This window comes from Podarcis tiliguerta, assembly GCF_965153285.1.
Source record: "Podarcis tiliguerta genome assembly, chromosome: 1".
Taxonomy (NCBI): Eukaryota; Metazoa; Chordata; class Lepidosauria; order Squamata; family Lacertidae; genus Podarcis; species Podarcis tiliguerta.
This window is the reverse complement of record NC_139534.1, coordinates 119,353,028-119,379,917: the sequence shown is the minus strand read 5'-3', so window position 1 is coordinate 119,379,917 and position 26,890 is coordinate 119,353,028. Positions and strand designations below refer to the sequence as shown.

The following is a 26,890-nucleotide window of genomic DNA, read 5'->3' as shown; positions in this document are numbered from 1 at the left end:
GGAAATGACTCTAAAATACCTGAGTATACCATCTAAAAGCAAAGTATGCTTTTCTTTTGAACTTATTTATTCTGATATACAAGCGTATGAATTAAAAACCAACCAGATCAACAAGGCTCAAGGATCAGTTTTTAAATCTGATGACAGCCTTAGATTCAAATCACCAAGAAATTTGTTCAGTTAAGTGCATCGTCCAAAATGTAAGTGCACTGAATAAATATGTTGATGCTAAGTCTCTGGAAGAAGATTACTTGATTAAGTTTTGTGCAAATAGCATCAATAAATAAGTACATTAAGCCTGGCATTTAGAAAATGGAAAGGTTTATTTTTTACCTCGTAATCAATGATAGGTATATTTGGTGCAGAAGGCAGTGGCACAGTTGTGATTCTCCTGATGTATTCACCCAGCTCGGCTCTCATCTTCAGACGGCTGTCTCCGCAAAGGGACCACAGAATCGCATACACGAGGTATCGCTGAGAAAGTTCAGAAACTGATCAGTAAAAGTGCAGAAAGAAAGGGAATCCCACACAAGAGAGCCGCATGAAAATTAACAGCAAGATTAATTAACAAGGCTGGCAGCTTGACAGTTTCCTCTTTTTTATTTACTTAGCTATGGGCATTACCTGGATGTAGCGTTCCAGCTGATCTATCTGCATAGGGAAGTCTGGATGGTTGGCATTGTACTGAGCTACATTGCGGCAAGCCTGGTGCAGCATGGAGAAGAGGGAGCCAAGGCAGCGCAAGCGAGTGAGGTCCATGATGTGCTCCAGCTTGAAAGCATGTTCGAGTGCCTTCGTCACCAGCCCATTTGATGTGAAGTATGGCTGCATAATTGTTGCTGCATCTCTCTGAATCTGTTGAAACAGCGTTTCGTCAACCATCATTGGGCAAAATGGAGCTGAACTACTCGTATAATAATCTGCGTGCCCAAGGCAAGGTGGTACTGCAATCTTTCATGTTTATATACTCTTGAATTATACCTGCAACATTGGGGAAGCTGCTTCCTCTCCTTCATCTTCCTTGCCCTTTCTCCTACGCTGAGCTTCCTCTTCACCTTCATCCAGAGGGATGCTCCTCAGTCTGGCCAGGAAGTTGTTGAAAATCATGTCAGTGCTTAGAACATCTTCACTGAACCAAACCATGCCACACCTTGACACTGTGGCCAGAGTAGCATACTTCAGATCTTGAACTTCAAACATGATGCGCACCTATGGGAAAAAGCAGAAAGATGGCTTAGAAACCAGTGCTGGCCTCAAAATTATCTGAGGACACAGCTGTGTCTAACTTCTAAGAGTTTTCTCCTTTGACTAACCTTAGCCTGTTAAGAGGCCACTGGGAGCGTTAAGACAGCATTGCAATCAGAATGGTACAAGTTAAACCTCAAGTAATATTTTATAGCCAGCCCTTTAAGTAAGGCAGTTCCTCATAATCTAATGGGAACTGGCAAAGCGCAACAAGACAAAACCAGGGAGTAACAACCTACTTCTGCTGCTCCAGAGAAGCGGATACGGAGCAATGGATCCAAACTACAAAGAAAGAAGATTCCACCTAAACATTAGGAAGAACTTCCTGACAGTAAGAGCTGTCCGACAGTGGAATTTGCTGCCAAGGAGTGTGGTGGAGTCTCCTTCTTTGGAGGTCTTTAAGCAGAGGCTTGACAACCATATGTCAGGAGTGCTCTGATGGTGTTTCCTGCTTGGCAGGGGGTTGGAGTCGATGGCCCTTGTGGTCTCTTCCAACTCTATGATTCTATGATTCCAAACTGTGTCTGCTGGAAACACCTTAAAATGAATTTCCTGGCTGACACAAGCATCTCAAAATTACCAGAAATTTTGCCAATCCGGCAATATTGTCCAAGCAGATTTATTTTCTTATTTGGGGAAAAAAGTAGCTAGCCTTACGTTTGGTGGAAGGCTCAGACGTTCTCCATTTGGCAGTGTCAGCAGCTTGTTGTCATCCAGAACAGAGTTCAAATTCTCAACCCACTCAGGATCAACATCTCCATCAAAGATGATCCACTGCCGTTTCTGTAGTTCGCCTCTCACGTTATCTATTATCCTAGACAAGGGAATAATGTAGGGCCATGTGAGAGAATGTCCAGCCAGCCCAAGTTCTTCCTACACCAGGGAGAAATTTCTAGCTCACACCTTTACTTATAGCACACACTCACTTTCTCAAGACATGCGTGAACAGTCCATCTGTCCACTCTCTGGTGTTGGGATCGAGAGTGCCATAGAGATGGTCTTTGCTGATGGCTTTGGGGTCGATGATGTGGGCAACACCTTCCACACCCTCCAGCCTCTCCAGTGCTTTCAGAAGAACTCTCCAAGCCATGGTCTTTCCACTTCCAGATGGGCCCACCATCATCAAACCATGATTGATCTGGGTAATTTGGTAGAGCTGAAGAACCTATGGAGAAGGAGAAAAATCAAAGTGTTGCATGAGGAACATCTTAATGTAGAATGCTTTGGGTGGGTCCAACTGTCATGGTCCAAAAACAAGTAAAGCCATCACTTTGCTGAAGCTAAGCAAGTCTGGGTTTGCTCAGTGCTTGGGTGGGCGACACCTGGCAACCACAGGTATACTACCTTGGGCTCCATGATGGAGGGGAGATAGAATATAAATACAAGGAAGATATAATTATCTTGTTTAAATGTCTAGAAGGCTGTTTGTGGCCAGATCTCACATAACTTTGTGCTATTTGTTGGCAGTGAGCACTGACGCAACGTACCTTTTCAACCCACATGCTGCCAATGTCTTCCCCATCGCCGTACGTCAGGTACATTTCCTGACAGACCTTCTTAAGCTCTTCCCTCAGGGCAGTCATTTCTCCACGGTGATACTGAATGCCAGGGAACACATCGGACAAGAGACTGAAAAGCAATGGTATGTCTTCTGCAACCAGTTTGGGTACCATTGTTTCACAGACACTCTGGATCAGGATCTACACAGAAGAACAAAAAAACCAACTTGCTTATTAACTCGTGTGAGAAGCATTATGAAAATACTCAAGTGATACTTCTGGGTACAAATCAAATTGAGATCCTACATCAGAAATACTTTTTAATTACTATTATTATTGTTATTTATTAAATTTATATACCGCCCTTCACCCAAAAATCTCAGGGTGGTTCGCAAGATAAAAATGTAAAATTGAAGCACAAATACTTAAGATCTACATGCTAGATAAAATGTAAAGAAATAAAAGCTTTGTGAATGATGCAATGTCAATTACTGAATTTTCCTTTAGATTTTAGATTCTATACTATGGAGAGGACATGAAGTGAAGCCCTCATGATGAACAGCAGCACTTCTGACACCAATTCAGATGACTTCTACCAAAGCCTACTGGTAGCCAGATAAAGCAACATCTACAGCAGCAAGAGGCAGGATAGGCTTGAATACAGGGTGCAAGAAAACAATTTAACACTACACTCCTTTTGTGCATCCATAGTCTCAAAGCATCTGCGTATGTAACTGTACTTTACATTAGTTTTGTCACATGCAAACCCAGGCTATACCTCTTGTTCTGGCAAGTTCTCAGCAATTTCTCCTTCATCAACCACTTCACCACGCTCCTCCTTCTCCCGTTTTATTCTCTGAATCCTCTCTCTCTTCACGTTGCCAGCACTGATCAGGACGCTCTTCAGAGCTCTCAAGCCAAAGTCATAATGGCTTTGAGAGGAGAGCTGCTCATCACATAACCTAAGGAGCCAAAGACACCAACCGATTAATGCTGAAGTTGGCTTGGAGTTGGATGCTCTTGCAAGTTATACTACGGTTGCATGAGATATGATCTAAGCACAGTCAGATGCATCAGAATAATTGACGATTAAGTTTCAGAAATGTAACAGTGCCAGCAGCAGGTTGGGCCAGTTAATGCTGAATTCACACAGCTCTAAGAACAAATCATGCTACGTGCTTCTACTACCAGCAGTGTTTCTTACTTGAAGAATGGGACAATCTTGTTGGCAAGCACTTCTGCTGTCCGAAATCCCTGGGAATACAGCATGACTTGGGCAATCAGCTGACGGTCAGGTTTTGTCATGGCCAAGCTCCGGAACAGTTTCTTCAAGTTGTCTGGGAGATTGGATCTACCGGCATAGCCAGGGTTCATTGTGATGAAAATTGCCATGTCTGCGCTCACTTTCACTTGTTTGTTCAGCAACTCACAGGTAATGGTGGTGGAAGCTGGAAGCAAGCATTGGCCGTTCAGTTTGCTGTTCTTAACCAAATCAACTTGCGTATGCACGCACACATGAAAGGAAGTCAGCAAGGCTAGCAATTAGACTTCCAAAGCCCAAAGAGGTAAAGAATTCTCAGAGAAGTGACACAGAAACATAAACCATCCTAGTCTTTAGGGAAAGACAGGGAAGCATGAATTACTCAGACTTCTGTTCTTTGTGGATTCCATACCTTCTCACAATAAAAGCCACTTATATTGAAATACTAGGGGCTGATGACTCTTGCTTGCTTAGGTCTCCAAGCTCCCTTCTCTCCAAAGTCCCCTCCTTTCCCCCTACTCTTTGTCCAAGCACCTGCTCCCCATAGCCCATCCCCTTACTCATCAAACCTTTGCAGCTCACCTGCGCCACCCCTCTCACTCAACCCACCAACCCACCTCTCTCAGCTGACCTGCCCCACTTCCCTAAGCCCAGCTCACTGCCACCACCCCTATTGCTTTGCTCACCCCTCTGCCCCATCCCCACTCACTTGCCTGCCTGACTCTAGTGCTTGTCTCACCCTGAGCATGTGAAGGCTGTTGCCGCTGTGACAATGGACTAGCAAAAATATAACACAGCAATAGAACCCATGTTTGTAATGTCCAGTTTTAAGAGAGATGTTAATTGGTCGGGGGGGGGGGCAGTTTGTTTCAGGAGTTGTATCCTGTTAGATACCACACATGAATAATTAGCAGCAGGGCGTATGCATCAAACATACTTTTCTCCAAGTTTGGATTTGAGTGCTCTCGCAAGGCTTCTTGGATGCACTGGACCTGCTGGGAAACCGCAGAAAGCATTCGCTCCTCAAGTCTGTTGAATTCGTCAAAGCAGCCCCACGCGCCCACTTGGCAAAGACCCACAAAGATGCGTCCCATTGCCTGAAAAAAGGATGGGGAAGGTTAATGAACACTGAGAAGCTGTGGAGTATTATATGGCAGAATAGTAGACTGAGCAGTTGTAAAACGGGGCTGGATTTTCCCTTAAGTTTTAGAGAGGCAGAAATTGCTATTATTGGGCAGGGCATCCTATAGGGTACCAATCTTTTGTACAGACACAGAATCATAGAAGTGCTCCTTCTCTTGCTTCAGAATACGGGACTGCCCAATGAAACCAGCTATAGCTTCCCTGTACGGGAGACACAGACACTTGAAACTTGCAGAATTTATGATCAGTATTCCAAGGTAGCATAATGATAGTTGAAACCACCATACCTGGAAGTCAAATGTTTCATCGCAGTTGAACACGAGAACAAAGCGTCCAAGCTGGTGACCAAGAGCCTTAACGGATTCTGTTTTACCGGTTCCAGCAGGCCCTGTCCATTAAATAAAAAAAGAGACATGTTTCATGTCACCTTAACCATCACTTCCAAATAATAGCCATGCCCAACAATTGTTACCACTTTATAGCCATACAATTTTCTTATAACCCTCAGTCTTTGGAGGGTGCAATTCGAATTCCAGTGCGATACCAAACTAGAACCCTAAGGCATTGTACCAAGGACTCGCAGGGGATCTTCTATCCAGTAATTAAGTAGATGTGTTTAGTTTCAGCAAGACTGCTGTATTCTATGTCTCAAAGCAAACCCTGAGATCCTTTTAGATAAGACTAAATTATCTGTGCAGCTATTAAAATTGCTTTGCTACCTGAACACACAATTTTTTTGTTTCCAGCGTTAAGAAAGTTTTCGAGAAATGGGCATACAGAAAACAGTAACCTACCAAATGGAGAACCTCCCAGCCTGGCTTCCAAAGCTTGGGTCATAGTCAGGTAGCATCGATCAGTAAGAGGAGTCTGCACCAGTTTATCCTGAACGCCAAGGTATTCAAAGCCATAGTTGAACTTGGCATTGGCCATCTGGATGGACAGTTGCTGCAACACGTCTGTCTGTTTAGGGTCAAAGTAGAACCTCATCTGGCTCAGCCAATCGAAGGATTTGGAGTTGTCAATTCTGCTTTTAATCAGTGATCGCGTGACATCCCTTTGGTGGACCAGCTCAGTGATCTTTTGAGAAAAGAAAAGGTGAAATTCAGAATGCAAAGTATCAAAACAACTATTTCATGGAACATCATCATGTTTAAAAGCAATTGGAGATGGGACGTCTAGAGAGCATAACGAAGGCTGCGGCTTACCAGGTGCTCCAACTTCCTTCTGCGGAGAGGCGGCTGCTCCATCAGCACAGAGTCTGCAAGCACATTCAGGGTGACCTCAACATTGGTCAGCACAGACTGCAGAGGGCTGCTGTCACCGCCACCGCCCATGCCACTCAAAGCAGACTCCACGTTTTCTGACCAGGCAATCTGGGCTGACAGGACAACAAGCTGGGCCTAGAGCATTAAAACAAAAATAGGCATTGGCTTTTGCCAGATGTTTCCCTTTCCTTCCCCAAAAAGAACAATGGATTTTACTGAAGGCTGAAGAGAACCCATACCTGGTATTTGTCAATCCAGGAGATGTAGGTAGCTGGATCAATAGAGGTTGCTTTGCCAAAGATTTCGACTTCCGTGACAGACTCGGCAAGCAGCTTGGCAAGTGTGACTCTCATTTCTTTCTCAACAAGTGTGAGCCACTCGTTGATCTTGGGATGCTCCGTGATTGAAACGGGAGTTTTGAACAACACCTGAAGGGGGGGGGGGAATCAAGTTTAAGTGTGTTTTTCTTTTCAGAAAAGCTAGGATGAGGAATCTTTCTAGCTGGTGGGCCAAATGAAGAGGAAGAAGAAGAGTTTGGATTTGATATCCCGCCTTTCACTCCCTTTAAGGAGTCTCAAAGCGGCTAACATTCTCCTTTCCCTTCCTCCCCCACAACAAACACTCTGTGAGGTGAGTGAGGCTGAGAGACTTCAAAGAAGTTTGACTGGCCCAAGATCACCCAGCAGCTGCAAGTGGAGGAGGGGAGACGCGAACCCGGTTTCCCAGATTACGAGACTACTGCTCTCAACCACTACACCACACTGGCTCTCAAGCCAGATGTAACAGTCTGCACATTTGTCAAACTCATCGCAGGGAGAGAGAAGATCTGCCACATGTGAGCATTTCACAGCGATGTGCAGAGCTTGCAAATAGCCCTGTGTGGTGCTTTGAAGCACCAGAGACTTAGAATTCAGCTGACAAGAAGTAACTTGTTTTAAATCTTCTTTCTGCAGGGATTGGTTGTGTGACCAAGCTTCCTACGGGACAGTTGAACACACAGTTGATTCAAATGGTTTGGAGTTACCACATATCAGCTGATATACAGTAACTCCAAACCTGCTGACCTTTGGAAAAAATAAGTACTTGTAAGAACAGAGCCTTTTGTTCTTTCCAAAGGAAGCCCCTTGAAGAGCACTTTCCAAGTGCCTGACAACCAGCTGATGCTTAGGCTCTTGGTAAGCCAATTGGTGGATCCTGCAAAGCCCTGCCTTTACATGCCCTCCACCTGTTGTCAGGTGTAGGGCAGGTGGGCGTAGCTTGCTCCTGATGGCCTGGAGGTTCCCCACCTGTTTTAAAGAGTGAGGTATCCCTTCACTGTACCTCCTCTCCTTCGCGTGAAGATATTCCCAGAACAATGGAGCTGTCCTCGTTAAGGATGATGCTCGACACGCCAGCAAACATCTTCTTGAAGTGCTTCTGCAGTTTAGCTACGTTCTTGCTGTTCCCTATGATTTCGAGCAAGTCTTCATCGCCAACAAAGTAGAACCTAAAAAAATAGAAAGCTCGCCATTTTAATGGACAAAAAGGGATATGCAAAGTGACAAGCACCTAGTACCTTCAATAAACCCAGGATTTTTCTATGTGGACTGTCAAGTGAAGCAACAGAAGACTATATTTTGTCAGCTGACTGGAGCTGTTCCATTAGGCTGAAGTAGAGGGCGTGAAGGGAAACAGGGCAGCCATCAGCTATGCTGAGAAGCCAGTTCTATCAGGCTTCTCCCTCCCACGACGTTACCTGGGAGCTCCCACTCCATCGGGATGCAGCAGAGGAAGGGAGAAGGGGCCACTTCATCAGCTCAGCTGAAACCAGCAACCTTTTGCTCCTCCAACCCCTTCAACTCTTTCCATTCCAGTTGATCAAACACCTTTGTTGACTAACAGAAGAGGTTCAGGCCAATGGTCCACTTAGTCCAGCACCCTGCTCTCAGTGGCCACCCAGCTGTCTATGGGAAACCCTCAAGCAGAGTCTAAGCACAAGAGCACTCTTCCCTCTTGTGGTTTTCAGTGACTGGCATTCTGAAGCATCACTGCCTCTGACTGTGGAGAGCTAGTGCCTGGGTTTTACTTTTTTCCTGCCTCCCTCCCAGTATTTTTTGGGTGTCACACATTTAGGTGGTAGGCTTAAGACCAGGGCCCCATCTTACTACTGATGTTTGTAAGCCACTCTTCTTGGTTGAAGAGCCAGGTTGAAGAGCCAGGTTGAAGTCATTCGAACATAAAATAATAAAGCTGACAGCATTGTTTATTGTGTTTACATATTCACATTTGCCGTTAGTAGGTAGGTCATTAGTTTCGGTTTAAGACAACATGGGAAGACCAGACTGCAAATTACTGAATCCAGTTACTATACAGTGTTGTGTCAAGCCACAAAACTTCTCAATCCAAGGCTCCCAAATGAAACTTAATAAATAATACTACTACTAGGGGGGTATTGTTTTTGTTAGTTATTAAGGTATATATTTTTGTGTTTTTAAATCGTAAACTGCCCTGCGATCTTCAGATGAAGGGTGGTACAGAGATTTAATAAAGTATAGCTCTTCGTTGCATTATAATACACTGAAGGCATTTACGTAACTCTAGCTATATCTTAATGCAACCTTCACTCTCTTTTAAAAGCTTGTCCCCAATCCAAATATTTCCAAGCCAAAATCTGCACAGGTGGTTTAATTTTTTTGGTCAAACACAAGATTAGAACATGGGGATGATAAGGTAACATAAAGCCTGGGGGACAATGTATTAATGCCAGAGCTTGCTTATAGAACAAAACTAATGCAGTGAAATATCAATTCTTTACCGAGGGAAAGAAGCTCTCTCTCTCTCCAGATACTCTCCCAAAGCTTTCTGGATCTTCCCAAGCAAGTCTGCTAATCTTTCCAGTGATCTCTGTACACCCTGAATATTCAGAACATCCATGACCAGGGGAGATTTGGACACCTTTTTCATGAGGGCCAGAAACTCTGTACTGATGCTGTGAAGTCAAGAAGAGAGAGCATTGAAACAAAACAGAACCACCACCAGTCAATGTCTCAAAGGAGGGATACATGAAAGCCTCCTGGGTGAAATAAGAAGTTACAGAAATTCCTGCATTCACATTTATCTTCAAGAACAAAACATTACCTTTGGAATCTCTGTGTTTCAACAGGCAACAGGTGCTTGATATCAGCGCTCCCAGTGAAGATACCTTCCAGGTAAACCCAGCGCCTCTGGACATCTATCCAGACATCAAAAAGTGCCATGATACGATTCAGTTTGTCTTCCCAGCTTAGGGCATCTTCTTCAAACACCTACAAAATCAATAAATGGCTTTAATTTATGTAACTGAGTTACACATTTATTGTAAATAAAGCACAATGCAACTATATTTGAGCTGTGTTATCTATATTAAAGGAAATTTATAACATTTTCCTCAATAAGGGCTTAAAGTGTCTAACAATAAATGTAAAAATTGCACAATCAAAAGTACACTAAGAATAAAAAACCAGAACAACAAACTGATCAGCAAAAGCTCAAAAAACACTTATGGCTCAAAAGCCTTCCTAAAATGGAAGGTTTTAAAACAACCCAGCATAAGGGCATTTAAGAAGGGCTGAGATGAGCCTCTCTTGGGAGAGGGTTCAAAAGCCTGGGCACGAGACACCGAAAACACCCTCTGCCCAGTGCCAACTAAATGCAATTCCAGGGAAATTAGGACCAAGATGATCTCAGAAAGCAGGCTGCATTGTAGGGGAGCTCATGTAATTGTGTTCAGTGCTTGCTAGTTAGTCATAGCTATACAAAAGGGTGCAAACTGAAGCATATGCATTAACATTCCTGAATACATTAAGAGACAGAAATGAAAGGAGCAAAAGATACATTTTAGGTTCTACCTTGTAGTATGGCGATAGCTTCATTGCAGAAACACTGTTGATGTGCTCTTTGACTTTGTTGAAAAGGTCATCCCAACCACGAATCAAACGACATTTGTTCTGGTAGTTAACCAAATCCAGCTCATAGGTGTTCCACACTTCTCGTATCTTTACAGAAAATAATGTAGAGTGATGTTTAGGATTAAAGGTAAAAAATCAGGCAGGCCAAGGCTGCTTTTCTTTAAAAATAGCCCAACAAATGATGAAGAGCCAGAGTACATCTATGTAACAAGTGATCATCAGGAAGTGGTTATAAGACCTTTGTCTTATAAATGTGGCCAGATGTTCAAATGGTTCCACTTTTGATTCTATCATTATTTCACTCTAGAGTAATTAGCTGTTTCTTTATCTAATAAAATGTATATACTGCTTGACAGAGGCAAGAATAATAATAATAATAATAATAATAATAATTTTTTTTATTTATATCCCGCCCTCCCCAGCCGAAGCCGGGCTCAGGGCGGCTAACAACAATTAAATAATCAAACAATCAAATAATCAAACATTCTAAAAACATTCCATTATAAAAATTAATTAAAATCAAATTAATGGCAACCGTTAAGCAAAATTCTGTGCAGGTTGCCAGAGGAGGGAGTCAGGCTGGGCCCTGACCAAAGGCCTGGTGGAACAACTCTGTCTTGCAGGCTCTGCGGAAAGATGTCAGGTCCCGCAGGGCCCTAGTCTCTTGTGACAGAGCGTTCCACCAGATTGGAGCCGCAGCCGAGAAAGCCCTGGCTCTAGTTGAGGCCAGCCTAACCTCTCTGAGGCCTGGGACCTTCAGGATGTTTTTATTTGACGAGTGTAGGTTTCTCTGTGGGGCATACCAGGAGAGGCGGTCCCGTAGGTACGAGGGTCCTAGGCCGTATACAACGTTAACACTATCGATCAAAAATATTCAATACGTAGATGATTAAAATCAACAGCAGCTTCTAAGAACAGAACTTTTTGAAATACACCCTGCAGCCTGACATAGGTTTAACCAACTGTCCTCTAAAAAACTGGACTTCCTTGGGAAGAACAGAATATTGCCAGTAAGTTGCTGCTTCCTCTTCAGGAAGAAAACTCCCCAGCACTCCTGAGTGCAGAAGGCTGTGTTCCTTGAAGGAAGCCTCTTAGCCTTTTCCAGCAAGCCTTCCTGTCACTTTCCCTTTACTCTCTCACTATGCAGGGTCACAAATAAGTAGCAACCATTGCATCAGGACTTGTCTTGCTTCAGTGACAATGGTTTTGTTTGAGTTAAGGGAACTTCGCTGGAAATATAGATTTAAAGTTTTTGAAGGAGCAAAAGTATTTATTAAAAGCCAATAGCTACCTGCTTCAAGAATTCTTCCAGGGCCATCTCTCCCTGTGCTACAAGTAGCACATCTTTCACAATCAGTTCATTCTTCTGCAAATCAACATCCCAGATCTGCCCCAGGGTTAGTTCGGAAACCACCCAATTCACGTGCAACCTCTTCATCAGTTGCTTCCAATGGCGATCTTTAAGAGCCTCCGACTTCAACTCTATCACCAACATGTTTATCTGAGGGGGTTGGAAATGAAGGAAAGTTGTAAACTTGTCTTGTTAGGCATCAGCACAATGTTCTATCCAAAGGTCTTTCATAAGCAAGCTTACCTTCATGTAACCTTTCAGGAGCCTCTGCACGTATTCATAGGATGCATATTGCCGTAAGCGAGCAGGGAAATTTTTCAGCTGGTTGAGTAAGCCATCTAGACTTTGTCGAAGCTACAAGGAAGATGGGGAGTAACTTTTAACAACTTAACAGACTGCGCCAATTTCTGAGTATTACCCGTTTGTCATCTTTAACAACGGACGGCTCACCCAAGTAGTCCTGTTTGCCAGGAACACTGACCAAGTTATTATCTTGTTCTCCTTTCTGATACGGCAAGAGCCCATCTGCATGCCAACCCATAAGCTGTTCTTTATGCTCTTTATCAAGTCACCCAAAGACTCCCTAAAAAAGACAAGCCTCACAAACTCATTCTACGTGTTCTTCTAAAATGGTCCCAATGTGCTACTTTTCTGCATCTTGCCTGCCCAAATTCCATACCAGTACCACCATGCCCCCCCCCCCATTTTTTATTATTATTATTAATCAAATTTGTATACCCTTTATCCATAGATGTCAGGGCGGTTCTCAACATAATTTCAGCTTTTCCTTTGCCCCAAAGTCCTCCAAAGACTTCCAAATGTTGTAGCAGATGCCCCCACCCATCTTTCAAACCTAAATCTCCCTGTCATCCAACATCCTTCACCATCCTTTTCTGCATCCCAAATTCTTCCTCCTTGATTACAAATGCCGACGAGCTGCACTGCTCATTTAAATAGAAAGGTAAAGAAGCCAATGTTGAAGCCTGCAGTGGTAGCCATTGGTAGGTTGGTCTCTCTGCCTTACTGACAGGTTAGCTTCCTACGCCCAAGTTAGTTCAGAGATGTGCAGAGATGGTCAGGATGCTATGGGACAGGATTGAGGTCCCTGGGGCGTAGGTTTAATCAGTGCTATCAAATATGTGCCAAACCACGTCAACGCTGACTATACGGCAGAACATTTTTAGCTTCTGTTTTGCAGGGTTTGAAGAGGACAGATTTGCAATTTCTCTTGCTATGGTCCTCAAGTTCTTTACATATATACAGCTGAAGTACCTTGCGAGGCTGTACTGAAACCCAGGGTTGCTCCTTCATTTGATCAATCTGTTCCCAGACCTTGGAAAGCTCAGACCAGACTCCTTTAAGGTCTTGGAGCTCTTCTAAAGCAACCTACGAGACAAGAGATGGTTCGAAACATCAGTAATTGTAGAGAGGGGTGGAAAGCAGGATATGACAAATAATTCTAGTAGGTTTTGATCAGCGTAGCTGGAAAGGTCTTTCTACGGAATACAGCAGCTGAAATTTATACGCCTGGCTACTAGATTTTCATACCTGAACACGTTCTTCGCTACCACTGAGAAGTCCTGTATCTGTGAGTTCCAGAGCTTCCTTGGCCTTTGCACATTTCTCACGGTCATCCTTCAACCTCCCAAACTTTCCTTCGTAGATGGTAAGGGCTTGGAGAGCTTCCTCTGGGCGCAGGTTGCCCTGAAGAAAGAAGTGAAATACTAGGCATCAGACTAGGCATAGTGGAGTTCACTGTTATGTAAGGTGGCACTTTTGACTACGTGTACCAAATTTCACTTTTATAGATGGTGTTATGACTACTTTAAGCTATTTTGAAATATAGCATATCCCAGTTTTGCAGATGAGAGGTACAAGCACTCCGTTTTCAGACTTCCCATTAAGTTGGATGTCAAGGAATATAAAAGCACCAAATTCTCCAGTTCTCCAAGTCGTGATGAGCCGGTTAGTCCCAAGTATCATTGGGGTTTGTTAGTGAATGAGACAGCTAAGCACAATTACAAGCATTCATAATGGACACATAATTTAGATCACTGGTCTTCAATTGGTGGGTCTCAGCCTGACTTAAGGCAGGATAGTATTTGTATGGTGCTCAAGCTGTTAAGTGCACCACTAGATGCATGTTTTGGCTAAAGGAGATCACAGGTGTCAAAGGAATGATAACTTGAGGGTCAAAATGCCAGAGCACTGAAGACGACTTACGGTTACAGGCTTTGTTTTCTCCCAGTCTGTCAGTAAGTCAACTGTACGAGTCTCCACAGCTCGATCTTCCTGAACAATTTTCATCTGCAGGTTTGCTACTTGCTGCTGAATGGCAGAATCCTTTCGACGCATGATGTCATTGAAAGCACCCCATTCTCCTTCAATGTTATCAATGTACAACCAGGATGAAGGAAATTGGAACCTCTGCTTCTCAAGCAAGCGCTGGCCATTACGGTAGAGCTATAGGCACCAAAAAATAAGTTACAATTATAACAAAAAGTGCCAAGTTCAGATGCTACCGTTGCACTAAGACTTGTCACTATGTAGGGTTTTTTTTTTTGTTAAATTTAAAGGGTATTTTATTTTGACACATAACCTGAATAGGAGATATGTACAGCAATGTTTTATTTGGAACAGGCTTCGATCACATATCTTCCGATCCTATCTCTGTTATGAAGCCTTTTCCATTGAAACTGATTGCAGAAACCTGTTGTAGAAAGCTTACCTCAACTTGTTTCTCAAATTGTTTGATTTTGCGTTTCAGTGACTGCACATATGTGATGAATGTCACGGCATCGGATGTGCTAGCTGTGTCCACTGAGTGCTGCTCCAGCTCTTGCCGTGACTAAAAAATGGGAAAAAGGAAATTTTAAAAAATGCTCTCATAAAGGAAAGGGAGTAAGTTTTAGATGCCCTGTTCAAAAGACAAGGAAAGCCTCTATGGAGGTGCCAATCACACCCAATTAGTTTAATACAGGCATATACAGGCACTCACAGTTCTTCAGACATCCCACTATTACGCATGGTTTTCCCCCCTCTAAGAGTCCCAAAGTAAGAAAGCTTTGACATGGAACAATCTCTTTCATCCCATATTGAGAGAAGAGAAGCAAGTGTTGCTATCTATGGTTAGGGGTACTTTGGCAAAAATTTATGCTTTGGTATTTTCAGTGGGACGAATTTTGGCAAACTTACCTTGGAAATTTGAGAATGGAACTCTGTCATGTTTTGGCCCAGCATTTGACCAAATTTGCTGAGCACTTCCTTATGCCAGGAATCATACTTCAAGTTCACCTTCGATTGTACCTATACAATTAAAACAGTGGTAATTTTACTCTATGCCATCTATCTTATAATTTGCAAACTTGTGTTTCTTATATACTGTAGAAATAAATTAAAAAATTGTCCAGTAGCACCTTTGAGACCAACTAAGTTTATTTACTCATTCCCCCACCCCTTCTACTTGTGGTCTGTTATTTGATACTGTTTAATGAAAATTAATGCAGGAGATATCTACTACATTATTCCTGCATGGGCTTCCTTCCAACTCCACAATTCTATGATTCTATATCTCTACTATCAGATCTATTTTCCTTCAGGGTGTTTACCTTTCCATAGTCGATGATAACAGGCCCAAATTCCTTCCTGGTTTCAGCATTGTCAAAGGTTCCCCTGGCTTTTCTTATCTGAACCAAGAGTGCTTGCCACTTATTTAAGTCTTCTCCAAGGCGGTTGTAGATATTCTCAGCTTGCATATCCCATAAACATTGATACTGGAGCCAAACCTACATATCGAGTGTGCACACACAAAAAAAATACCTAAATTTTTCATTTTAAGGATTTGTAAGCTATTAGATATATCCAATTCTCGGGTTTATGAACTGGTAACCAAAACTGTAAACACCGTACTTTAAACAAATGTTAACTCATCATGCCATATTCTTGCTCAAGACACTGTCACGTGGAATAATGTTACATAATAACTCTGGAATAGGAAACATAACATGTTCTCTTACCTTCACGTACTGTTCAACTTCTGTTACGATCCCCATCACTGCAGAGTAAGACTCTTCAAGTGCCGAAGGGCCATCTGGCATCCGCGTCAGGGCATTACGGTAGAATTTTTCCTCTTCTGATAATTCATAGTGCACACCCACCTAACGAAACACAGAAGATGTACCACATTTTGATTTAAAAGCAATGAGAGCTTTGATAACTTAAAAAAAAAGATTTAGGTTAAATCTACTCAAGATTCTTATGATTCAAAAGTAGTATTTCTTTATTCTTACCTGATATCTCTGACTTTGGATTCTAGGTAGTGACAGTATTACCATCTTCCAAGCAAACAGTTCTTGGAACAGTTTGTATCTGCAGTCTTCAATGGGTGGATTCAGGTAGATTACCTGGTTGGTTATCCGCAGTTCATGCACAACATTCTGCAGGAATATAAAGCCATGTTCAGTTTTGGTTTACTGGAGGAAGTAATAACCAAATGCATTAAATTATCATTAGTCTGGTAGCATTACCCAAAATTTGACGGTGGTATTAAGTTGGAAAGTTATCTTTCTTTGTATCCGTGCATTATAGCACAAATATAAACTGCACTAGATGAAGTTATGTATTCTGTTCAGAGTTTCCAAAAAAAGAACACCTCTCCTGTAAAGCCTTTAGCTTAACTCTTAATCTTCACCATCAAGGCTAAGCACATATATGCAATCCTATATCCTCTCCTCCATGATCTCTTAAACTGTCAAATTTTAGAATGAAAGCTCCCTGACACAGAGCTGTACCCTTTGTCTCTGAAATACTTTAAAAAAAATGTTTTTATTTATTTCCAAGCATGGTGTCTTCAGCAGCACATATATTTGTCATTTGATTCAGTAACAGTTATTGCAAAGGTTGATGAATGCAATACATCCTGTAACAATAGAACAAATAACTACTCCCCACAAGACGCAGGGAATTGAACAGGATTAAAAAGAGGCGGCCATGGAAAAGAATGGCGGAGGCTGGCCAATGCTTAGTATGAAAGAGCTCAATACATTCCGGTTCCCTGCAACTCCAAGCCTTTAAATAAATGCTCATAATATAAGAATTATTTCTGTGATCATAAGAGCTGGGAACTTCATTCAGCCAAATTATGGATTCTCTGGATGCCAAATTTTGTGCAAGATCATCAGATTTACCAGAACTGTGTAAACACAGGACGAGACTTAAGTTATACTGCATCATTTCAATACACATTTTTTCTAGTTTGAGATTTTGCATGCATTACTTCCAGCTTGCAAGACTCCATGGATTCAATTCAAGGTGAAGACACCACGTACTTTGATCTTTGGCTCTCCACCTGGCTTATGGCTGACTTGTGGAGCATCTGTGTCCATATCAACTTCTGCTTTGTCATCCGCTTGACCAAGTAGTACTTGAGTCCATGCTCTCAGCCCAGCCTGCAGACGAACTCCCAGTATTCTCTCGATCTAGGAAGCAATTGCATTAACAAAACTGAAGTACTGCAAGAAACGCAGCAGACCTGAAGTTAGCACATAATACTAAACATCCACGGAAAGATTTTTCTTATCAGCATCCTTTCTTATTAGCCCCTTTGAGACCTGAGGATATGGACTGGTACTTAGAGCCCCCTGACAATATGTCCTCTAGACACTTGTCCTTCTTGGCTGAATTAGGTTAACTGGAGCAGTGTGTGACTGACTATACAGCTTGGGACCTTTGTACCTGCAAGTGACTCCTCCCACACAGCCCCACCTATGTACTGAGATCTGTGGTGGGTGGGAGAGGAGGCACTCCCTGTGGTACCTCAGCTGTCAGCAGTTCATTATGTGGTGCTGCAAAGCAGGGCTTTCTCAGTGGCAGCACCCCAGTTATGGAACTCCCTCTCCTCTGAAATACAGGCAACTCCCAATTTATGTGGGGGGTTACGTTCCGAGGTACCATGCATTTAATTGAAATTGTGTATATTGGGAACAAGCCTGCAAACATCCTTTAAACCTCTGGAAACCTTTTTAAAACCAAAAATGCACCAAACTCCACAACTGCTGCCTCCAAACCTCCTTGCTCAAACTCCCAACTCTCCACAGGCCTGAAAGGTCAGCGCAAAGGCTCGTGGGATTGCTGGATACCATTTTCATGATTTTAGGGCCGTTCCCCCCCCCCTCTTTTTTGCCACTTCTGGGATTGCGGCGATGCGTGTGTGGATGGTCATGTATGCCTTGGAACACAAGTAAATGGGGAGTTGCCTGTACAGCTGTCATTGGCCTTTTAGGCACCAGCTGACGACATACTTTCATGAAAGGCTGTGAACTGCCTGGAGATATTTGGATGAAGAGTGGTATACAAATTTAATTAATGGCAACAATAATGCAGAAGAATGCTGGGCATTACTGCTGAGCCTATTGTTTTAGTATCACATACATTTGTAGCCTTGCAGTTGGACTCTGCATCCCGTGATGGGATATATCAGGAAACTGATAACTTCCAGCAGGCTTTTAACTCAAAATCTCTCAAGTGTTCAAACCAGATAACTTTAAAATTAAACTTATTAAGAAATATAGCTATTTTGTCCCGGTAACCACTTGCAAAGCTTACCTCCATATCCAGTTTATTAACCCAGATGGGTAAATTGGAATATGAATGAAGATTCAAATCATCCACAGCTTTTTGAACTCTGTTTAAAATTTCAGAGAAGGTTTTGTGATCATACATGCAAGTTTCCAAGGATCTGACTTCCAGGTCTATTTTCTCTTCAATGATAAGCAAGTCATCCACCTAAAAGGCAGAAATGAAAACAGTCTTTAAAGTTCAGTTTCAGTATGCAAAAAGATTGTTCTCTATAAAGCCACCCATTAACAAATGTCTAAGTTGCCTTTCCAACATGTAAGTCTAATATATCATTACTCCCAGTGGATTCAGAATTTAGACAAACAAGTGCATGCTTATTAGCAGTGGTAAGTTGTTATTTACTCTCAGGATCACTGCATTTGAATACAATGCAAATAAAAACTGCATTTTCAAGTATTGATTTCACTAACTAGACTGACATCCTGTCTGATATGTAATACTGTACTAATAAGGTTTTGAGAAAAAACACTATAACCTGTTATATAGAGTCAATACTGCCTTACTTCTAGTTGACTGAAGTATTTTATAAAAAGGCTGTATCAAAATCCATTGTTGCATGAGGCTTTCCTGCCAGGCCAGCTTTAAGAGTGTTGGCATTATGGCTACTGAACAGCTGAATGGCAATTTCTCAAGGTTTCTTTACTGAAGCAATACATTATTGATAAATCATGCACTGCAAAAAACACCAAGCCCCAATAATAAACTTCAAAGCAAATTAACCTTTTCCTGGAAGTTGAAGACTGTCTCTGCCAGCCGCTGGACATATGGGTCCAGTTTGTACGATTCCCACACTAGAGCAATTCCTTCCCCGATCAAAGCCTGCACCTCCTTCTTTAGCCCAGCAACCAAGAGGGAAATGGTGTTCCGTTCTTCCACCTTTTCACAGGTCCGTTCGTATGTACGGACGCTTTCAATCAGAGAAATAGCAAAAGGGTAGAGCTGATTTGCTTGGTGAGCTTTGTTGACTATTGCGAGAGGAACCCGGAACCCTAGCCACTTAAGGTTGCGGACTTCTTTCGACAGGGTGATTATTTCTGGGAGGAAGTTGACCTTCAGTTTGAGGACATTCCCTGTTCGGCCTCGAACACGAGTGCTTTCGATGGTGAAAATGCGGCCCGAGACACCAAGGTTACGCTGCTGAACCTTCCTGGCCCAATCATCAAATATTTCTTGGGTGTTGAGCTTCATACGGAAGCTGTCTCCATCCTGCTTCAGTTTTTGGCCCTCTACATGGTTCTCCCAACCCTTCCCAAGGACATCTTCAACACGCTTCATGTAGGCCGTCAGCTGCCTGTCAATCTGTTTCGCCCAGATTATAGACCCCGATACTGGAGGCAAGTCTCTAACATGACTCATTTTGCAAGCCTGGCTCTGTGGATACTGCACTTTGAATTTGTCATGAAGCGACTCTATGTCATCTTTCACACGCTGAATCAGCTGGGTTTGGTATTCACGGATGGCACCTCTGATGTGGGGCCTGACAAAGAGAGCATTGAACCTGGAGAAGATCCTGAACATTTCATTGGCATTCTTTGCTGTGCCCAGCTGGTCCCTTAGGCGAGCAGTAATGCGGGTCTCAACTCTATCGATTCTTTCATCGTAACGCTTCATTGCAGCTTCCCAGGCCTCTGTGCCTTCTTTGGAAACATCCAAGCCATCGACTTCTTTAACGTTCTCATAAGCAAGGTTTACTTCTTCAATCGCATTGGCATCAGCAGCGTCAAACAGCACTTCTGCTACTTTCATATCCTGTGGCTCAGGTACCTCTCCCTGATTTTGCTGGGGTACTGCAGTCACCTAAAAAGATAAAAAGATACCATTAAGCAACAGCAGTAGTAACCACACTACCAAGAACACACCGCAACATGGCCTCTTCCCCTAACAAATGTTAAACAACCAGCAGCCGTGGTTATTTCACTCACTAGCTCACTTGTTAGCCAGATTTTCAGGGCCTCTTTTAATGTGTTTCTTGATAATCATAATTCAATGACTATCAAGCTTTTCGTTTTAGCATTTATCCTAAGAACCAGTAGGGGGAGCTCTCTTGCACTGAAGCAATTCCTTTGGAAATGGATTTAAACCGTTCCTTGCAAATGAGGGGCAGCTTGCTTCGTAGAAAGTGTTCTAGGTGAAAATAGTCTGGGTCAAGACAAGAGTAAGTTCTTACTTCGAATGCACTAGTTCCATTCTAACAAATCAGAACCCAAGTCTCTAAAAAAAGGCACCAGCCGTTGTACTTACCTGTGGTCTTAACACTCTCACGATAACTGCTCTCAGTTGTTCGTGTTGGCGTCGAAACTTCCGCATCTGATCAAGACGAGCCTGGAGCTTTCTGTGAGCAGGATTGATGCGCCACACCATCTTCAGATTCTCTTCCCTCTTTCTTTTCACAATGTCTCTCAGTAGGACTTGCAGTTTCTCATATTCATCGTCCCAGGTCTGGAAGACCTCAAAGCATGCAACCATGACCTGAAAGAAAGTTGAACACCGTCACTGAACACCATGCTCCATCACACAAATTCTGTATATTGTATGTGTTCACTAAGGATGTGATGATAGATCTGCCTCCAAACTTTATTTGCCGGGGGCGGGGCGGGGGGGGGAGAGAATGGACTGGTAGATTATGAAAGAGTAAAGGTAAAGGGACCCATTAGGTCCAGTCGTGGCCGACTCTGGGGTTGCGGCACTCATCTCGCTTTATTGGCCAAGGGAGCCGGCGTACAGCTTCCAGGTCATGTGGCCAGCATGACTAAGCCGCTTCTGGCGAACCAGAGCAGCGCACGGAAACGCCGTTTACCTTCTTGCCGGAGCGGTACCTATTTATCTACTTGCACTCTGACATGCTTTCGAACTGCTAGGTTGGCAGAAGCTGGGACCGAACAACGGGAGCTCACCCCGTCATGGGGATTCGAACTGCCAACCTTCTGATCGGCAAGTCCTAGGCTCTGTGGTTTAACCCACAGTGCCACCTACGTCCCTATGAAAGAGTAGAAAAAGCTATATTGCACCAAACAATGACTTTGGTATTATGACCAACAACATCCGCCCATCTGACTGGGTTGCCGCAACCACTGTGGGTGGCTCCCAACAGAATATTAAAAACATGATAAAACACCAAACATTAAAAACTTCCCTAAACAGGGCTGTCTTCAAATGTCTTTTGAAAGTCAAATGTTTATTTCCTTGACATCTGATGGGAGGGCATTGCACAGGGCATGCACCACTACCAAGTAACATCACTTCTCGCAGTGAAGGAACTGCCAGAAGGCCCTCAGCGCTTAAGCTCAGTGCCCGGGCTGAATGATGATGGTGGAGACGCTCCTTCAGGTATACAGGTCCAAAGGTTGTTTAAAAAAGAATTGTAAGGTAGTGTCATCACACATCTCTACCTTTTACTACCTATTCCAATGCTAAGGCTTCAGTTAGCAAGGAGGAGTGTAATTCTTTCCAAAAGTTTAGCTCAAGTTCCCACCCCCCACTGATCCCATAAGGATCTAAATGCAAGACTTGCCTTCTCAAATTCTTCATAGGCAACATGCATCAATTTCCGTGTCCCCAACACTTTGAGTAGCTGAGAACTCAGGTCTCTTGAAATGGCCTCCACCAGGCGCAGCGCTCGTTGAATAGGATACTTTGTATTTCTGATTTTTCTCAGGTGGGTGAATATTGCAACCAATGCCTGCCTTATTTTATCCAGTTCAGTAGCAGACAGCAAATCATTTAGAGGGAAGTCTTTCATCAATGGATTGTAGTCATTTACTGTCTCCAATGCCTGTTTTAGACCTAGATGGTAGAAGAGAAAGCCGATTTCACTTTTTAAAACATTTAAAAGCATTTAATCACTTGGCTCGTGTTAATGTAAATGTGCTACAACAGCTAGAGCCCTGCAAAAATTCTGTTTCTGGACAGCTTCCATAAGCTCTTACCTGTGTCTGTATCAAAGCTGACAGTAGCATGAAAGCGTTTGCCGTGCTTCAAGATATCTAAAGTTAAGAGGACTTCAGGGCTTTCACGCTTCTCCTGAATACGGTATAGAGCACGTTCCAGGTTTAGCCAAAAGCTGATTTCTTGCAAAGCAGTGCCTGATGCAGGGTCCCGATCTAGTTTGGTCACCTTGAAAATTGGTAAAGAGGGTAATGAGGCTTCTACTGTTCAACAAATGGTGGAGTCAAAACAAGTGAAGGCATAACCATATGATCATACTGCCTGCTGAACCACATTTTCATCCTGCTTTGTTCTAACTACTTGGCAATGTAAACAGAGGGCAGAGCAAAAAAAGATGTTGCCTGACTGGAACTGAGCACAGTCCTACCTATGTACAGAAAAGGACTTAGCTGCAAATGAAAACCTGATTCCAACACCACAGCTGCAATCCTAAATATTAAGGAGTCTCAATGTAAACTATAAGACCATTTGGTTATACAGGCATTATCTCCCATCTCCCAAATATTAATCTATGGATTACTTACATTCATCAGCTTCAGAGAGATTATCTCAAAGTAGATGGAAGGGTTTATTTAAAAAAATAAAACTGCTAAATAATGTACCCGAGTGTGTTCACATTGCTACACATAAAATAGTTAATGGAAAGATATAGGAAAGTAAAATGTGTAACTGGTTCTTATTTTTAAATTAAGAACATGCAATTCCAAATATGCTCCAGATTACACACTGAAGATTTCATCCTCACTTTAACAATATGCAATTGGGAAGGTATTCAACAACGAACTAAAGAGGGAACCTGAACATCGCTTGAACACTGTCTTTTTCGAATTTACCTTTTGGATTTCTCTAATCCACCGGTTAACTCCAGACTGCAGCTGGTTGAGAAAAGTTGGGTCTTCAACTTTATCACCAAAATCAGTAACCTTCGGCTTTTCTCCACGCTCATAGCACTGCTTAGCAACATTGGTAATGATCGGATGAATTGGCAAACTAATCTCTGGGATTTCAATGTTTTGCTGCAGATGAAGAAGTCCCATTTCGAGTTCTGCAATTTTTTTCTCAACTGAGGGAGCCATTTTATCGCCATCCCTGAGGGAACACGGAAGTGAGCCAAAGGAAAATCCACCACACAGAGTCACGTACAATTAATGTGCATGCGGCTGCCCTCCCCACCTTATAAAGACAACATATATTTCCATTTTTCAAATTTCTTAAGCTAGCACATGAGGCTAAGATTTCAAAAGGCTAGCCAATGAGGTTCAATTTAACATAGTTTAATATTACCCATGTTGTTTGGCAAGCTGCTCCCTAATCTCCGGGGATCTTTGGGAGCAGGCCTCTAATGCAGAGAAGCTGCAGTCAGAAGAAAAGCTTGGGGAAGCCCTAATCCACACAAACATGTGCTTCAAGATACACACAAAGCTCTTAGGATCTTGACCACCATCTACTTTCCAGTTATATCTTCCTTCCCTTGCACATCTTTTATTCCTTCACGTACACAACGGCTAGAAATTACACAAACGAAAGTAGTTACCTGTCTGCTTTGCCAGACTCTCTGATGTAGGACTTAAAGAAGGGAGCAACAGCATTGCTGATGAAGGAATGCAGAGTTTCATATGGGGAGTCTTCACTGAGGGTAAGCACCCTGAGCTGTGAGGACACAGGCTTGTCCGCATCAATTACTGGTGCTCGTTTAATGAATGCCAAACTGTAAACCAAAGAAATAATATTAAGTACCTATTCAATTTAACCTGAGAACATATGTATTTTGGGGTTCACAAGGTAACTGTAGTTTAATGAACATTAACTTTTTTTAGGAGGAGTCTTATTTCTAGACTTGAAGTTCTAGATATTTAAAGTTTTCCTAACATTTTAAAAGAAAGAAAAGTTTCAATGATTAGGATTGAAGGAATATGGTATTTTACATGGGTAAAATCTTGCCTACCCAGACTCTATGCCCTTGTATGCAGAATGAGGATGCAATGTGAATGGGGTCTCACGGGACTAAGGGAGTGAAGAGTCAGGGACATGGTTTAATTCTGTCTTGTAGTATCAACTATATTTTCAGGTGGAAGCTCTTTTCTAAGAAAGCTTTTCCTTTCTGTTCCCCCTTCGCCATGTACTTGCTTTCTTCTGTTTGCAGATATACAGTTCACAGATCAATCTGCAAGATCATCTGCTTGGGCTCTACAGTAAACAGCTAGCTAAGGTTCTTCCTGTTTGTAGTTCTACTCATGAGTAAGCCTTGCTCATGACTGCATCTGCTGTCAGAAGGCACTCCCCAGGCAGAAAATCAGATGTCCCCAGGTTGTCTTTCCAGAGTCAAGACCATGGGTTTATGCTCAGAAGAGAAATGCCAACCAGTGGCTCGGTCCAGAATTTGGTGTGAACCAAATTTGCGGGGTGGGGTGGGGAATTCAGGAAAAAATATTGTATGCACACTCATGGAAATTACTAACCTCTTCTCTTTAGAAGCTTATAGGGAAACTTATAATGTTTGATGTTTTATTGTGTTTTTAATATTTTGTTGGGAACCGACCAGAGTGGCTGGGGCAACCAAGTCAGATGGGTGGCTTATAAGTAATAAAATTGCTTTTGTTCTTTTTCTTTGTTGTTGTTGTTATGGACCCGACCCCCTTTTAAATATCTGCCTTGGTTTTTTTGGTGGTTTTTTTTGTCACAATTGGGATCACGAGGGAGAAAGAGGCACTCAGGCAGAAAGCATAGCTCTCGCTCTCTCCTTCACTTTGAACTTCCCAGTTAGAAAGAAGGAACATTTCTACATTATGTGAGCATAGAAAATTGGTGGAGCAGGCAGGAACAGTAGGAGAAGATGGCAGAGAGATTCTGCGGTCATACGAAAGGCCTCTATCAGTCAGTGGGCATGGCTCTCATTCATCTCTTCCTGCCCAACTAACATTGGCCCAGGTGAGAATTTCCTACCAATAGAGCTTTTTCCTAAATCTCAGAATTCCTCTTCAGTCCCACAATTGCATCAAGTGAACGGCTGTGTCAGAAGAGACACAGATTCGACTCACCTGTTTGACTTCATCCCATAATGAATGTCAGTACTTATGCCATAGGAAATAAATTCCTTCTCTTCCTCTCCTTCATCACCAACATCCTCTGTAAAGAATTAGGAATTTTTTATTAATTTTTATGTCCTCTCCCCTCATTTCCTTTATGAGCCACATGTTTAGAACTCTACATTCAAGTTAGAATGCCTAAATATTTAGACACACAACACAATCTTAAACATATCTACTCAAATTAAGTCTTGCTTTGAGGCTTGCTTCCAGGTAGAGGGCTGCAGCCTTGTATCCCTCAAAATGCATGACTCTGAAGCTAAAGGAATTCATTAGCATTAACTTTATTGCCCAAAAACCTCTCTCTTTCCCTTTATTCTATGTTAGCCTACTCCGGCTTCTCAACAAAATACAGTTCTTCTCATATTGAGAGGAAATCAGATTTATTTAAAAGCAGTCAGCTTCCTCAAACAGTCTGAATTTAAGATATATATTATATATAAAAATAGCAGAAGAACTAAGATAAAAAGGGAAGAGCCCTGTTAATAACCGATGATTCAGAGGATGATGTCACTGCTTTAGCAGCCAACACTACAGCAATGAAACCACTGCAATGCAGCACAGCAATTCTTCCATCTAAGAGGCACACCCAAACAAGAGAACAGAAAGAGAAAGTGTACTGGACAAAGAATAGATCTTTTCAGGAAAGAACCCTGTAATAAAGAGAACTGTATGCATTCCTTATAATATCAGCCAAAAAAAGCACTATTTTTCCATTATAAAGTTGCTGTCAAGAACTGTGAAACCTTTGCACTGTGTACTTTCAATAAGCATCAATTTCCACAAAGCCTGATTATAAACAGCAGCAACCTTGGTATACTTCTCAAGTCACAGCCCTTTTCCAGGAGAAACTATACTGTAGTAAATGCTGCCAAAATGTAAGATTCTGCAAGCATGTGTCCTTTTCTCCAAATCTCATGCAAAGGCATCAGGGTTTGCTTTGCAATTAATATAAAAAGTAAAAGGTTTAATAAAGATACATTTCACCATAGTTGACATTCAATTTGAGGAATAGATTTGAATCAATCAAGACATCAATATGTGGCTTAAACTGTACAACCCTGCTTCCAGAAGAGTGTCTTTAGGACACACAATATAGATTTCTCCAACAGACACGTTATTTGTTTTCAGCCTCAAAACTATACTATTTCAAAGACTTCTTTAGATGAGGGAGAAAGAATATGCAGGAAGATGTGGGAGTATCTACCTCCTTCACGTTGTACAAATACTACTGTTCTTTCAAAAAGTCACGCACACACAACATTTAAAAGTTTTGCAACAACAGTGTAGTGCCTCCCACAACAGAAGTGAAAAGCTCATTAAAAAATTGTGTCAAGGAAGAGTTACATTTTATGTGTACAGATCTATTCTATGTGCACTTATACACATGAGCGCAACATTCAAATGACTTTACAGTTCGGATCTCGAGAAGATGGAAGCGTTTATCTCAACAATAAGCCACTGTTTAAGCCTGCAAGTTTTTCAGGAGCAAATGGCAATGATGTAATGAATCAACGTTAACAACTAGGATGC

At 42.4% G+C, this 26,890-nt stretch overlaps 1 protein-coding gene across 1 annotated transcript in view; it reads right to left on the bottom strand.

Annotated features, from left to right (window-relative positions):
- Nucleotides 1–26,890, bottom strand: part of DYNC1H1 (dynein cytoplasmic 1 heavy chain 1) — a 59,447-nt gene that overhangs the window by 27,806 nt on the left and 4,751 nt on the right. The window contains exons 2-37 of the mRNA XM_083432919.1: nucleotides 25,310–25,397; nucleotides 23,806–23,979; nucleotides 23,105–23,360; nucleotides 22,253–22,439; nucleotides 21,838–22,109; nucleotides 20,568–20,795; nucleotides 19,047–20,123; nucleotides 18,294–18,473; nucleotides 17,018–17,167; nucleotides 15,980–16,126; nucleotides 15,707–15,847; nucleotides 15,299–15,475; nucleotides 14,886–14,996; nucleotides 14,419–14,538; nucleotides 13,914–14,153; nucleotides 13,239–13,394; nucleotides 12,963–13,076; nucleotides 11,934–12,044; nucleotides 11,631–11,840; nucleotides 10,280–10,426; nucleotides 9,531–9,697; nucleotides 9,208–9,381; nucleotides 7,734–7,899; nucleotides 6,653–6,841; nucleotides 6,354–6,548; nucleotides 5,943–6,225; nucleotides 5,436–5,536; nucleotides 4,943–5,102; nucleotides 3,949–4,192; nucleotides 3,523–3,706; nucleotides 2,733–2,945; nucleotides 2,172–2,410; nucleotides 1,903–2,059; nucleotides 982–1,209; nucleotides 625–855; nucleotides 334–474 (exon numbers count right to left, since the gene is read on the bottom strand). Coding sequence (XP_083289045.1) covers nucleotides 334–474; nucleotides 625–855; nucleotides 982–1,209; nucleotides 1,903–2,059; nucleotides 2,172–2,410; nucleotides 2,733–2,945; nucleotides 3,523–3,706; nucleotides 3,949–4,192; nucleotides 4,943–5,102; nucleotides 5,436–5,536; nucleotides 5,943–6,225; nucleotides 6,354–6,548; nucleotides 6,653–6,841; nucleotides 7,734–7,899; nucleotides 9,208–9,381; nucleotides 9,531–9,697; nucleotides 10,280–10,426; nucleotides 11,631–11,840; nucleotides 11,934–12,044; nucleotides 12,963–13,076; nucleotides 13,239–13,394; nucleotides 13,914–14,153; nucleotides 14,419–14,538; nucleotides 14,886–14,996; nucleotides 15,299–15,475; nucleotides 15,707–15,847; nucleotides 15,980–16,126; nucleotides 17,018–17,167; nucleotides 18,294–18,473; nucleotides 19,047–20,123; nucleotides 20,568–20,795; nucleotides 21,838–22,109; nucleotides 22,253–22,439; nucleotides 23,105–23,360; nucleotides 23,806–23,979; nucleotides 25,310–25,397 — 7,358 coding nt within the window. The remainder of the gene's footprint in view (nucleotides 1–333; nucleotides 475–624; nucleotides 856–981; nucleotides 1,210–1,902; nucleotides 2,060–2,171; nucleotides 2,411–2,732; nucleotides 2,946–3,522; nucleotides 3,707–3,948; nucleotides 4,193–4,942; nucleotides 5,103–5,435; nucleotides 5,537–5,942; nucleotides 6,226–6,353; nucleotides 6,549–6,652; nucleotides 6,842–7,733; nucleotides 7,900–9,207; nucleotides 9,382–9,530; nucleotides 9,698–10,279; nucleotides 10,427–11,630; nucleotides 11,841–11,933; nucleotides 12,045–12,962; nucleotides 13,077–13,238; nucleotides 13,395–13,913; nucleotides 14,154–14,418; nucleotides 14,539–14,885; nucleotides 14,997–15,298; nucleotides 15,476–15,706; nucleotides 15,848–15,979; nucleotides 16,127–17,017; nucleotides 17,168–18,293; nucleotides 18,474–19,046; nucleotides 20,124–20,567; nucleotides 20,796–21,837; nucleotides 22,110–22,252; nucleotides 22,440–23,104; nucleotides 23,361–23,805; nucleotides 23,980–25,309; nucleotides 25,398–26,890) is intronic.